Source organism: Misgurnus anguillicaudatus, chromosome 20 (genome assembly GCF_027580225.2).
Source record: "Misgurnus anguillicaudatus chromosome 20, ASM2758022v2, whole genome shotgun sequence".
Taxonomy (NCBI): Eukaryota; Metazoa; Chordata; class Actinopteri; order Cypriniformes; family Cobitidae; genus Misgurnus; species Misgurnus anguillicaudatus.
This window is the reverse complement of record NC_073356.2, coordinates 13099918-13114415: the sequence shown is the minus strand read 5'-3', so window position 1 is coordinate 13114415 and position 14498 is coordinate 13099918. Positions and strand designations below refer to the sequence as shown.

General features: G+C 39.6%; 2 protein-coding genes across 2 annotated transcripts; one reads left to right on the top strand and one right to left on the bottom strand.

The window, feature by feature from the left end:
* Positions 1–353: 353 nt before the first annotated feature.
* Positions 354–4855, top strand: nelfe (negative elongation factor complex member E). Its single transcript, XM_055220071.2, has 11 exons — positions 354–511; positions 745–831; positions 948–1017; positions 1118–1263; positions 1351–1425; positions 1581–1618; positions 1711–1943; positions 2437–2581; positions 3272–3326; positions 4349–4451; positions 4541–4855. Exons 2-11 carry the CDS (start codon positions 757–759, stop codon positions 4615–4617), a joined length of 1017 nt encoding a protein of 338 aa, XP_055076046.1. The 5' UTR covers positions 354–511; positions 745–756; the 3' UTR covers positions 4618–4855.
* Positions 4856–7031: 2176 nt separating this feature from the next.
* LOC129455528 (uncharacterized) lies at positions 7032–14498 on the bottom strand. Its single transcript, XM_055220290.2, has 5 exons — positions 14220–14498; positions 12739–12956; positions 11796–11990; positions 10373–10531; positions 7032–10233 (listed from the first exon to the last, which is right to left on the bottom strand). The coding sequence occupies exons 2-5, from the start codon at positions 12946–12948 to the stop codon at positions 9220–9222; spliced, it is 1578 nt and encodes a 525-aa protein (XP_055076265.1). The 5' UTR covers positions 12949–12956; positions 14220–14498; the 3' UTR covers positions 7032–9219.

The window sequence follows — 14498 nt, the reverse complement described above, 5'->3', positions numbered from 1 at the left end:
CGCTATGACATCAGAGTACCGCGATATTGATTCATGTGCACATCTTCGGCACAGCTTTGTAACTCGCTCTCGCGGTACTTTGATGTCAAAATATCTGCGCAGCGCTACATAAAGTCAAATACACTTTTTTGTTTTTTCACTCGTTTATCTCATAATAAGCAATAAAGAACACAATAATGGCAAACATCAAAATAGGTTATAACAATTTCGTTACTCAAACAAATAAAGCTTATATACGTTTTTTTATTACTACTTAACAACACGAGCATTACAAAAGTGCCAGGGGAATATACAAATTAACAAACCAAAAATTACATATAGACTATACAAGATAGATCTAACAAATTAAATAAACAAAACAGATCTAACAAATTAAATAAACAAAACAGAAATAAGCTTATATACGCTGCAGTTCTACGGATAACAACAAATGACGTCATATTTATGCGTCGAGTGAGACATGTCTGCAGAAGACGCTCATTCTTACAAATCTATCATCTAAAAATATAAGGTAATGTAATATAAAGTATAAATTTCATGTACCCTGTAAATAATAACAAACAATCTTTAAGAACATCCCGTTGAAACGAAAATGCCGACAATAAGCTGCCGATAATATACACGCTAAATGCGGTTCATTCATCGCCACATATTTGACTATGCTATCGTTTCATTCTAATACATATAATGTGCAGTATTTAAAAAAGATAGCAGACATCTAAAACATTTCGCTCTTCTTCATAGACATCCAACGAGATGGCGATTTTCCCCAGCTCACTGACAGAAGAAGAGGAGGCATTGCAAAAGAAATATGCCAAGTTAAAGAAAAAGGTGAAATCTAGTTATAAGTGAAAGCAAACAGACGTGGACACGAACTGTAATGCACATTTATATTGTCTAGTGCACTATTTTTTATGGAATTATTGTCTGTGTTTTCTGTTCTGTAGAAAAAGGCTCTGTTAGCTCTGAAGAAACAGAGCTCCACCAATCAGACAAGTCAGACTGGACTGAAACGCAGTAAGTCTGTGGATCTCTAATCTTTTTGAAATAAGTTTACTTAAAAGCCCTTTTAACTTTATGCTTTTCTCCCTCTCTCTCTCTCTTTCTCTCTAATAAGCTTTGTCAGATCAACCTGTGGTAGACACAGCGACCGCAACAGAACAGGCAAAGATGTTGATCAAGTCTGGAGCCATCAGTGCCATCAAATCAGAGAACAAGAACTCGGGCTTCAAGCGCTCTAGAACACTTGAAGGGAAACTAAAGGTAAAAGACAACACATTGCAAACATTTTTAGATATTTTACAGTAAATCTAAAGTTTGGATAATCTAAATGTAATTTTTGTTTTACAGGATCCAGAGAAAGGTCCCGTTCCAGCGTTCCTTCCATTCCAGAGGAGTGTGTCCACAGATGAAGAGCCTCCTGATGTAATATTGCTTTTCCTTTTTTAATAAACGCATACGTATCTGTGAACAAGTCAGTACTGTGACCTGTTCCTGATGAGGATAGTAAATGCACAGCAGATCGATTTACACAAATTCACACATAGACCTAATCAAAGTTTCCTGAATTCCCATTACAGTCTGCTAAACGAGTCCACAGGAAATCCCTGTATGAGAGGTGAGACTAGAATATTACTGTTAACACCTACAATACCTATTAGACACAGTTACAGTCAAATTTCAAGGCTGATTTTCACTGTCCCGTTACAGTTTTGTTACTAGCGATCGCTCCCGTGACGAGGAGGCTGCAATGTCGTCGAGTCGAGATGCCGAGCGCGAGCGAGAGAGAGAGATGGAATGGGAGAGAGATCGAGACAGAGAAAGAGAGCGGGACAGAGAAAGAGAGCGAGACAGGGGCCGCGACAAAGAGCGGGAACGCGACCGTGATCGAGACAGGAGCCGAGAAAGAGAGCGAGATAGAGAGAGAGACACGCCCTACAGACGTAAGTTTTGAAGTACTTAAAATATCTTTAAATAACTTTGGAAAAAAAATGTAAGGCCAGGGCAGTCGCTTTTAAATTCTGAAACAAAACAAAAACGCCTGACGTTTTGTAAATAGCAACAATTTTTATAAAGATTATATTTAAAGGAACAGTATGTAAGAAATGTATATCAATTAATCATAAAATGGCCCTGATATGTCACTAGACATTAAGAAATCATTTTCATTTCAAAGATTTATATCACTCACAACAGTGGTCCGGGATATTGTCTTTTAAAAAGTTTGCAGTCCTCAACTGATGTTGATGTTGTCATGTTGTGTATTGGCCACCAGTTGTGTAATTGCAGTACCAGTTTTAACCACAAGTTTTGTGATTGCAGTACCAATTTTGGCCACAATCCTACATACTGTTCCTTTAATAAAAGAAAATGTTGTGACTGATGTTAGGCTTTTGAAAATCTGATGCCCTGAATCTCCTTTCTGATGCTGTCCAGGATCTGATTCATATCCAGAGCGCCGAGGTACACGGAAGGGAAACACAGTGTATGTAAACGGCACAGGTTTGGTGGAGGACAGCTTACGCTCAGCATTTTCCCAACATGGCACCATTATCGATCTTACTATGGACTCTATACGCAAGTATGATGGATTTTTGATCCTTTCTGGAGTTTTGGAATGTTAAAGGTCACCTAATATGAGAAAGTCACTTAAAATAATAAAAATCTGCCCCCTCCTGTTTTTTTAATCCACTTAAAACCCCAACAGTCTCATGGAACAAGCTGTTGAGCAAAGTGACATCAATTTGCACAGGCCCCGCCCACAACCATCTGAAGACCAGTTAGGTTTCTGTTTGAAATCTGCTTTACATAATTCATTACCGAACATTCATTATGAGCAGTGAAGTCAGGGGATTGTCTTATTAAAAACGGTGTATGATTTCAGTATAGATAACATTAAAAAGGGAGGGAAGCAGCAGCTCATTTGCATTTAAAGAGACACGCACACAAAAACAGCACTCACCAAAAACTGGGCCTTTTCAGCATGATGTTATAAATGATCTATAGGGTATTTGGATCTGAAACATCACAGCCACATTATGGGAACACCTGAGACTAATATTACACCTTGAAAAATTTCCATATTAGGTGACCTTTAATGTACCCTTGAGAAGGGTGAATTGCTCAAAAGATACATAATATATTGACACATTTGTTGGGATGTTGAAAAATCTGTTTTTTTGACATAAGACATGCCAGTAAATAGAGCGCGTGTGACTTAGTAAACACGTCTTAGATCAAAGCATGTGTAATATTTTTTCTTTCTTATCAGTTGTGCCTTTGTTACCTTTGAGAAGATTGAGTCAGCCGACCAGGCCGTTGCAGAGGTGGGTTGTTTTCACATTTGCAGTATTTTATTCCCGTGGTGTGCCTATATTATGTCATATGAGATTTTGCACCAAAGATAGATTTCAAATTAATTTCCTATCCCCCTCTCTAAATTTGTTTGTAATTTGCTAATGTACTATTAAAGGGACACTCCACCTCTTTTGAAAACATGCTCATTTTCTCCCCTAGAGTTAAACACCTGATTCCCACCGCCTTGGAATCCATTCAGCTGATCCCCGGGCCTGGCGCTACTACTTTTAGCATATAGCATAATCCATTGAATCTGATTAGACCATTAGCATAGCGCTAAAAAATAACCAAAGAGTTTTGATATTTTTCCTATTTAAAACTTGACTCTTCTGTAGTTACATTGTGTACTAAGACTGACAGAAAATTAAAATTTGCTATTTTCTAGGTTGAAATGGCTAGGAACTATACTCTCATTCTGGCGTAATAATCAAGGACTTTGCTGCCGTAACATGGTGTAGGAGGCGCAGTGATATTACGCAGCGCCTGAAAATAGTCCCCTGCTATTGAAAAAACCAAGGGGACTTTTTTCGGGCAGTGCATAATATCACTACACACTATGCTAATGGTCTAATCAGATTCAATGAATTATGCTAAGCTATGCTAAAAGTGCTAGCGCAAGACCCGAAGATCGGCTGAATGGATTCCAAAACTGTAAAAATCAAATGTTTAACTCTATGGGAGCTGGAAAATGAGCATATTTTCAAAAAAGTGGAGTGTTCCTTTAAGACTGTATGTATACGAGCTCGGTTATGATTGGCTAACTTCAGGGTACTAGTGTAGTTCATACCAGCATTCAATAGGATCCCGTGGCTAAGTACTGAAATGGTAATATGTTTATGTGCTGGTTGTGACGTCAATACCCAGATTTTGTAGCTCACTTTCATTATTGTTGTGTTTTTTTGCTCTGCGAACATTGTAGCATATCTACACAGTATATCATGATGTGACTCCATGTGTGCTACATACATTTTCCACTCTTTCTTTTTCCCAGCTGAATGGCACTACAGTGGGTGATGTCAACATCAAAGTCAGCATCGCCAGGAAGCAGCCCATGCTTGATGCCGCCACAGGGAAATCTGTCTGGGCTACTCTTGGTAAATCAGGACATTACACAAGAATAACTGTCAAACTGTCTGTGTGGCACCCTGACTAACCCATTTCTATTTTTGTGTCTTTATCACAGCCGTGCAGAACAGCGCCAAGGGCTCGTACAGGGACAAGCGGAGCCAAGTCGTCTACAGTGAAGATTACCTTAAATAACATGGTTATTTACAGTTTCCTAAGATTTTTTTGTTTACTTACAGCAAGTTTTGTTTATGATGAACTGATAACATTAATCTGTTACTTTTCAAGCATGAGCTGTGGATTTTTGGTCTTTAGAGTACTCCACAGCTGTTTATTGTTCAGCGCTTTAAGCTTAGTCATGGTTTATGTTGTTGCGATCAATAAATAATTCAATAAAGTTTTCCGTCATCCTGTGCGAGGTATCATTCAATAATTACGGCGGAGAGTCATTCATATTTATGATGTGCATGTTCAGACTTTTTGATACCTCTCCATATAACTTACCGATTGCAACAGGCAAATGTAAACACATGTGTATGAATACGGTTAAATTACAGCAAAGCTCTGCGTTGTGGTCTCCAGCAACAATCCAAAACATTAGATGTTATTGATTCAATGAGATCAGCTTCAGAACCGCCAGCGCTCTGGTTTTGCCCCAAGGTAAATGGTATATAGAAATAATGAGGCGTGTAGTGTTATGTAAACCATTAACATAGGAGTCCAATAACATTTACATTAGACAAAATGTTAACGTTGGTGTAAAGTCATTTCAGAACTGTTTCTTAACACATCTATTTAAAAAATGTATTGTTGAAATGCAATGTATTGTAAATGTATTGCAAAAGAGTTTTCCACATTACTGTGTTCAGGATTATTTGGGCAGGGCTAAAGCGGTGGTTTGATAACGCACTGGAGCCACCACGAGCATGGCCCCACCCCTAATAAAATCACCAGCATCAATTCAGGTTATGTGTTAAAGTGGTTGAGAGAGACTTTGGGCCTCATTTATAAAATGCTGCGTAGAAACCATCCTACATTTGATCTTCTGATCATTTATCAAAAATGCGTACGTGTGATTCATAAACCGAACGTACGCTCAGAAAACGCGCGTACCCCTTCCTATCAGATGTGAAATCTATAAATCGCAAATGATCTTGAACTTGTGCGCAGCGGAGCAGTTTCAGATCTCTGCCTTTAAACGAAGCATAAATAATGTCATTGACATATAAAATAGCGCTTGTCAATGTGCACACTTTACGATCAAATTTGTGCGTACGCACGCTTTATAAATGAGGCCCCTGAAATATTTGGTTACCATATATGATAAAACACTGGGAGCTTTCCTGCAAGTGGGCGTGGTTTAAGCCAGAGGACACGCCCCCAGGGTTTGAGGGCAGAGAATCCTGCCTGTTTTATCCAGATTTTGATGACTTATTTATTTGGCGGTATTTTAAATGATCATTCAAATTCATCTGGGTGGTTAATAACACATTTTTGTGGCGTCACAAAACAAGAGCACATTAAAATTGGACTTTCCACGGACTTCAAATGCTTTCTAATTTGTAATGCTTATTGGGTTCAACTAGGTGACTTACCACGTAACTATCCAAGATGTGATTATAATTCTAATAGCTGGAGAATTAGTTAAGTCAAATGATTAAAATAAACAGCATCTGCTTGAATGTGTTGCCAAGTGCCCAAGTGAAAAAAGGTGCACTAAAATACAATTAAGTACTCTTAGTAAATGTACTATTTTCATGCAGTCATTTTTTACTTAGAGGGGACATATCATGAAAATCTGAATTTTTTCATGTTTAAGTGCTATGATTGGGTCCCCAGTGCTTCTATCAACCTAGAAAATGTGAAAAAAATCAACCCAGTAACTTAGTTTTGGTAAACCATTCTTGTGATGTCAGAAGGGGATCTTCTTATAATAATACCGCCCCTTAATATGCACCATCCAACTATGGCACTGCCATTAAGAGCAGAGAGAGAGAGAGAAAAAAATTGACAGCACAATTTGAAAACAGTTTGAATTTCAACAAACCACCATCATTGTGATCAGTGTTTGCTTTTCATCAGCTCACTTGCATTTAAAAGGACACCCAAAAACGGCAGTTTTGGTCGCACCTACAAAGTGGCAATTTTCTGTGTTATAATAAATTATCTGTGGGTTATTTTGAGCTAAAACTTTACATATGTACTCTGGGGACACCAAAGACATATTTTACATCTTAAAAAAGTCTCATAATATGACCCCTTTAATATCCAAAAATCAGTTTTATAGTGTACTCAACTGTGATATTTTGAGAAACCATTTATTTTTCAATACACTAAGTATTACTGGTATTTAGTTTACTTTTTTAAGTGCACTAAGGTACTATTGAAGTAGACCTATATTTTTATTTAGTATATTTGTAGTGTATATCTTTTACACTATTATTTAGCACAATAATAACAATGTACTAAAAACGTACTTGCCGTTATTTAAGTATACTTTCTTTTACCTGGAAGCAAGGGTGCATTCCAAACAGGCCTCTGAAGGGGGACTTTATGTATGACTAAATGGCAATAAATACACACTAAATATAAACTTACAGCGAGAAACATATGAGACAAGCTTCTTTTATTTCCATATAATTATGACATACATACACTTAAGTTTCACTACTGAAATGACAGACTGACGTTTTGTTACTTTCTTCATCGCGCCACAGTACAGAATCATGCCGTAGTTTGTCCTCATCTTGTTTTTCCCTCATTTTACAAGTCACATGCTAGAACTTCCCTTCATGAGTCTAGATTATCATCTGCATTGTGATCATTATCCTGGTGAGAAACACAGAGGAGTGTAGAGTATAAGGGCACTCGCGTCATTCAGACTCTCTGGCCTGAAGAACTGGAAAGCTTTGGCAGTATTAAGATTCACACAGTGACATTACTAATAGACAATGCTGTATTACTGTGAAGCAACTATGTATTCATTATACTGCTATTAAAGTCAACATGAAATACGATTGAAACGCGAGGTATAACTGCATGAAATGGTATATTCGCAAGAAACACTTTGAAAATGCGTTTTAGAGGCTAAAAGTTCAGCCTTGTTTCCCAATGATCATTACAAATGAAATATTGCAATTAAATATAGGCAAATTTATTGAAAGTCTGCATCACCTACAACACTAAAACAATGCTAAAATCGCTTTTTGGTAATGGGTTAATTTGGTGCTTAACCAATAGTCAGTGTGGCCTACATGAAGTGAACCACAAGGAAAAGAAAAGTCGCTTTAAATGCCTAACTGTGGGTTTACACCAGACGCGAGTTCAACGATTTGCGCGAGTAGATTACATACAAAGTCAATGCAGAGACGCGATCAGACGCGTCCTCGCGTGGGGCGATGCGAATAATGCGATATGGGCGGTGCTTTTGCAGCGAAAACATGCGCTATTTGCCTCAAACGCATCTTTCGCCCAAGTTGAAAATATTCAACTAGAGCGAAAAATTTGCATGACACGAAGTTAAATCCCACAAGTAATCTAGAGCGAGTAACACGATGTCCCGCATTTGGTGTGTACGTAGCATAACTGTGGGTTCACACCAGACGCGCTTGAGGCGTCAAATTCACATCTACCATGCGTAGTTGGACGCTTGAACATTTTGAGTGTGCTTCATTCGTGCGTGAATGCCGCGCGTGAAATTCTAGTCAGTGAGTGCGTTTACATGCACAGTCTTACACCGATTATGCTTAATAAACTGATAACACGTGGGGTCATGTAAACACATAAAACAGTTTTCTTTAATCGAGGAAAGCCCATAAACGGCGTAAACAAAAACTGATCGGCACAGGTAGTTTTTTGCTCATTACCCTGATTTCATACTCATTGAGACATTCACGCAAAAATTTGCGTCATGGGAGGGGCTTCTGCGACTCTGCTCGCTTCCTGTTATTGGTTAACATGGCGTGTTTTTCCACCAAAGATCACTTTTTTTTTAACTCGCGCGTTTCCAGCGGCAACGCTCAATTCACATCATTTGCGCATACTAGATGTGTTTAGCGCGGCACGAGACCTCCAGACGCGCGTTAACACGTCTTTACATTGACTTAACATTGAAATCACTCGCGCTTGATGCCTCTACCATGGCTGGTGTGAACGCAGCATAAGTATGGTCCACTTTTTACGCGTACACGCGAGTCTACGCACAGTGCGGTGACGCAATGTTCGGAATGAGAAGAGTGTGTGCGTACTGTATGGATTTTTGAAACCCCTCGTAAATTGTATGCGTAGGTCCCGCATGCACCTATAGGAGTATGAAGTATGTAGCCCATGAGTTGCATTCAATTTTGTTGTCAAACGTCTGTGTATACGCAAAAAACTGTACTTTGTAAGGCTGTACTTCACTTTTACGCATACATAAGGGTCAGCGGACAGTGTGCGCAGCACAAATTCGGCATCAGAATAGTACACATGTACTGTACGTTGTATGTGCGTTCAGAAAAATAAAGTATGTAGGCCAGGAGAGGTATTGTAATTTGTCGCAATGGGCATGCGAACGTCTGTTTACGCGTACGAGTCAAATGAAGTATATTTTGCAAGACTGTGTGGGTACAATTGTGTATGCGTAAAAAAACTTTATACGTACTTTATAAGTATATTTGGGTCTTTAGAGAGAGCAAAGTATGTCACATTTCGATTACTTTGATTTTTCACTTTGGAATAACGCGCATTGAGGAATCGCGCACAAGGAGAGCAAAATTTCATGTTGACTTTAACTGTAACTATACCTATAACTGTACCCTAAACCTCTCCTCCAACACCCCCAGCCGCATCTTCATTATTTCGCTGCATCTCCAGATAGTTTTGGGCAGTGGTCCTTCCGTGCTGCTCTTTCAGGTGACGACGTAGAGCGGGCTTGTGGGCGAAGCTCACGTGGCAGTACGCGCAAATATGTGGCCGCTCCCCGCTGTGCAGGTTCATGTGGTCGCACAGTGTTGACTTCTGAGTGAAGGTTTTGTGGCACAGGGGACAGCAGTGGAGTTTGGCGACTCCGCGGTGGACGATCATGTGGCGGTTGAGGTTACTGGAGTGGCTGAAGTTCTTACCGCAGCACGGACACACGTACAGTCGGTGCGTCGCCAGGGAATGCACTGCCAAATCCTGCGTCGAGGAAAACGCAAGCCCGCAGTCCTCGCACACCACCGGTCCCGCCGAGCAGGACGTGGAGCCGACGACCGCCACCGACTCGTCGGCCGTGCCGTGCTCGTTCGCCGGTGTCCCGACTCCCATCGCCCCTTCCCCGCCAGAAGCTTCCACACCGAAGTGGGACGGACCTCCTTCAGAGCCGTCCTCATCTTGTCCTTCGCCCATCCTGTAATCCATGCGGAGCGAACCATCTGCGAGATGCTGACCGGATAGGTAGTCACCACCGAAGTTCGCTCCGAAACTACCCATGATCTCATCCGGGGTGGGAAATCGCCACGCCTCCTGATAGTTACCCAGAGGTTTGCGATCTTTGAACGTGTATCGCTTCCTGGGTTTAAAGCCCCTTCCTCTGCCTCCCCTGTGCTCCCCGTATCTTCGCCTCCACCTTTGGCCGGCGCCTCGAATGCCTTTTGATCGACCATCGATGTTAGGTTCCTCTCCACCTGTGTCCAGCACTTGACCATGGTCATCTATCACAACGTGTTCTCTTTTCATCTCGTCATTACTGAGGTTCTTATCTGGATCTTGATGTTCATCGCTGATTTGCACTTGAAAGACATCAGACTCACCGCCGTCCCCGAAGTGGCCAGACGGCTCAGATCCTCTAACCTGCAGCAAGGTGAAAACAAGCTAGTTAACCAGTAACAAACCCTACCAAAGCAAAACAACATCCATAATCTTGAATCGCTACATATTATCTATCTTTATCTTTTTCTCTGTACCACTATACCATCCAACAGATATTTACATGCTGCATAGACAAATCACTGGGATCTCTGTGATGAATGCCAGAATGTTCAGCATCCTTTCCAGAGCTGTGAGGGTGCGATGATGCCCGGTCAGAAGGGGACGACAGAGATCCACTGACCATCACAGGCATGGACTGGGGGTCTTCAGTTTTAACACTCTGAACAGAAGGATAATGGAAAACACAAAGACAGAGGAATTGAAATGCACTCTGTAGAGTAGTTTGTCCATTTAAAGGGACACTCCACTTTTTTTGAAAATAGGCTCATTTTCCAGCTTCTTACCGTTTTGGAATCCATTCAGCTGATCTCCGGGTCTGGCGCAAGCACTTTTAGCATAGCTTAGCACAATCCCTTAAATCTGATTAGACCATTAGCATCGCGCTAAAAATAAGCAAAAAGTTTAGATATCTTTCCCACTTAAAACTTGACTCCCCTGTAGCCACACCGTGCACCAAGACCGACGGAAAATAAAAGTTGCGACTCTCTAGGCAGATATGGCTAGGAACTATACTCTTATTCTGGCGTAATAATCAAGGACTTTGCTGATGTAACATGGCTGCAGCAGGCGTAGTGATATTACACACTGTCCGAAAATGTCACGGCTAGTCCGTGTCATGTTTTGTTTGTGTCTCCGATTACGTCACCTGGACAATTCACGGACTGATTCCTCATCACACCTGTTCATTGTTAAGTGTTTGTGTATTTATACTGCTGTCTGTTTCACACCTGTGGCCGGATGATTGTCATTACAACCCTGTCTGTTTCCTGTGTCACGTTTGGATGTTCCTGTGTTTGCTACCCTGTTACTCCTCGTGTTTTTGTTTCCCCATTTTATTATTAAATGTTATTTATTTGCCGAACTCTGCGTTTGTGTCCTCACTCCACTCCCGCGTCGTGACAGAAAATAGTCCCCTGCTATTGAAAGTAATTTTCCGTCGGTCTTAGTACACGATATAACTACAGAAGAGTCAAGTTTTAAATAGGAAAAATATCGTAACTCTTCGTTTATTTTTTAGCGCAATGCTAATGGTCTAATCAGATTTAATGGATTGTGCTAAGCTATGCTAAAAGTGGTACTGCCAGACCCGGAGATCAGCCGAATGGACTCCAAAACGGCAAGAATCAAATGTTTAACTCTAGGGGAGCTGGAAAATTAGCATACCTTCAAAAAAAGTGGAATGTCCCCTCAAGGCTACTGTAGGAACATGACGGTGCAAAATGGCGACTTCTTGTAAGGGAACCTGCGTGGTATGTATATAAAACCAGCTCATTCTAAGGTAATAATAACAATTCAGTTCATTAGGTAAGATCTTTATACATCCTTGATAATATAGTTATGTATATTATATTACATTTCTGTCAAGAGATCTTACTAAAAAACCCCACATTGGACCTTTAAGGGATAAGGTTTGTGATAGTCACCATCGGGCTGCGACTCCGGGGCTGCATGTACTGTGTCAGGGCACCTCTGCATTTCTCCACCACATGCTCCATCTGCAGGTAACTGGCGGCGGTCAGGTAGTTCACAATCTCTTTAGCACTGAACTGCAGCATCCCTGTGTAACAGGACTGGAGGAGCTCACATAAAATTGTTGAGCTGTGCAACATTGACACCTGCTGGAGACGTGAAGGCATTGACAAAATCAAACTTCTGCATGGCTTACAGTTAATTTTTTTGTTTTTGAATATAATTAAATTAATAATGGATGGATTTACAACTAAACTATATATATAAACTATAAATCATGTTTAAGAGCATTAAGAGTATAGTCTTGAAGAGCCAGACCTTTGATCATCTGCCTGGTATACACTTCAGCTTCAATATTGTTTACTTGATGCTTAGGATTTATTGCTGTTTTTTCAGTTGTTTCAGACATTTACATACAAATGGATGTCTTTGGCTGTGGTGTCACATCTCAAGCTGTTTTATGGGCGTCATAAAGGAGACATTTAAAGAGATAGTTCACCCCAAAATGAAAATTCAGTCATTATTTACTCATTCTCATGTATGAATGTCTTTGCTTTGATGAACGCAAAAGAAGATATTTTGAGAAATGTTTGTAACCAAACCGCTCATGAGCCCCATTCACTTCCATAGTAGGATAAAAGAATACAAACATTCCTCCAAATATCTTCCTTCATGAATTCATGATGTCATCAGAACAAAGACATACAGGTTTGTAACAGCATGAGAGTGAGAAAATGATTTCATTTTTGGGTGAACTATCTCACTAAATACAGTTCAACTGCTAATACCTGTCATGTTTAATCTCAACACGTACAGTAACCAAAGTGTAGTAACAGAAGAGCAAGAGCTCCAGAAAAAGTTACGGGCTGCTCCAAACTGTGTTTGTAAGACTCTTACCTGTAGCTCTGATGAAGGGTTCAGAAGAAACTGGTCTCTAAGAAAGGCAGAGCAAGCAGCCAGTACCACCTTATGACCCCTGAACATTCGTCTGCCCCCGGCCATAATGGTGACATCACAGAAGTGCTGCTGTGACCGCAGAGAGTTCATATTACTCATGGCTGTGTCTCCATGCCCAGGCAAACGGAAACTAACCACTTCAACATCCATCTCTTTATCTGTGAAAACCAAAATAGGACCATTTAAAAAAAAGCAACTTTGTTACTAGAGATGCACCGATGTATCGGTCACCAATATTCATAATCGGGACACTCCACTTTTTTTTTAAACAGGCTCATTTTCTAGCTCCCCTAGAGTTAAACATTTGATTTTTATATTATACAAATATCGCAAAATATCGAAACTCTTTGGTTATTTTTAGCGCGATGCTAATGGTCTAATAAGATTTAATGGATTATGCTAAGCTATGCTAAAAGTGGTACCGCCAGACCCTGAGATCGCCGAATGGATTCCAAAGCAGTAAAAATCAAATGTTTACCTCTAGGGGAGCTGAAAAATGTGCATATTTAAAAAAATGCAATAGTTGGTATTGGTCGCTGAAAGCAAATTTTCACACTATTGGTTGGTAGTTTAAATATAGCCGATAATCATCATGGCCGAAATATCTTGTCAATCAGGAAAATTCAATGAATTTGAACTCTGTGTATAGAAAATTTAAAGAAAAATCACTAGTTTAATGTCTAATATTTTTGGTCATTATATGAATAACATTCAACAAATGTAATCTTTATAATTTAGTTAATGCAAGTTGATATAACCACCAAACTATTGGTATCAGCATCAGTATCGGCAGTCTGGATAATCAGCAATAGGTATCGTATTGAAAAATGTATTATCGGTGCATCTTTGATTTTAAATGATCGGCGTATTGACTTGACTACAGCGTAAAACTGGCATACCGGTATATAACAATTCAAATTTAGTTCATTGCAAGTTTATAAAAATTTTTTATAAACTGCATTAAGGGATTGAGTTGTATATGTATGTCTATTGCGTATCGGCCAATTGTTGTTTGTTAAAATCAGTATATAGTAATAAAATAAAACACTCTATCAGTGCAGACGTAACGTTAAATGTTACCGATATATAAATAACAACTAACGTATAATTTACGTTAACTGTTAACTTAGTTTGTTTTATATATATCTTTATATCAGACATAACACTTCAAAACCCACGCAGTTATCGCATGTTTTTTTTAAGCAACACAGACCTTTATTTTTGTATTGCAGATATTTTAGATGATGTTGTGGTTACTACAATAATAACGTTACATGTTTATTACAGTGTTGTAAACACTGGGCTAAACTAGCAGACATTGTAGCAGTTTTTGCTTCACAAAAGCTTGTTGTTTCGGTATTAAATACAGTTCTCATTACACTACAAATGTTTTACTCATATAATAAAGAGGATAAACTTATTCGGGTGATTTAGTGTTGAAAACAGATCAATAATCCTGAATAACAGATGAGCACACGCGAGTTGATAATAACGTTAAATCCGGCTAAATCCACATCACTGGCGACCGATGAGGATCTAAAACATCCAGTTGAACAGAAATTCTTTACAGACACGTGTTATGTGTATTTTACGGACTTATTTTCCCTCATATCTTTCATATTTTCGATTTTGCTTCGCGTGATTTAAAATTATTACGGCTGGGATTTGCAGAAGTGAAGGGAAGTTAGAAACGGTACTGA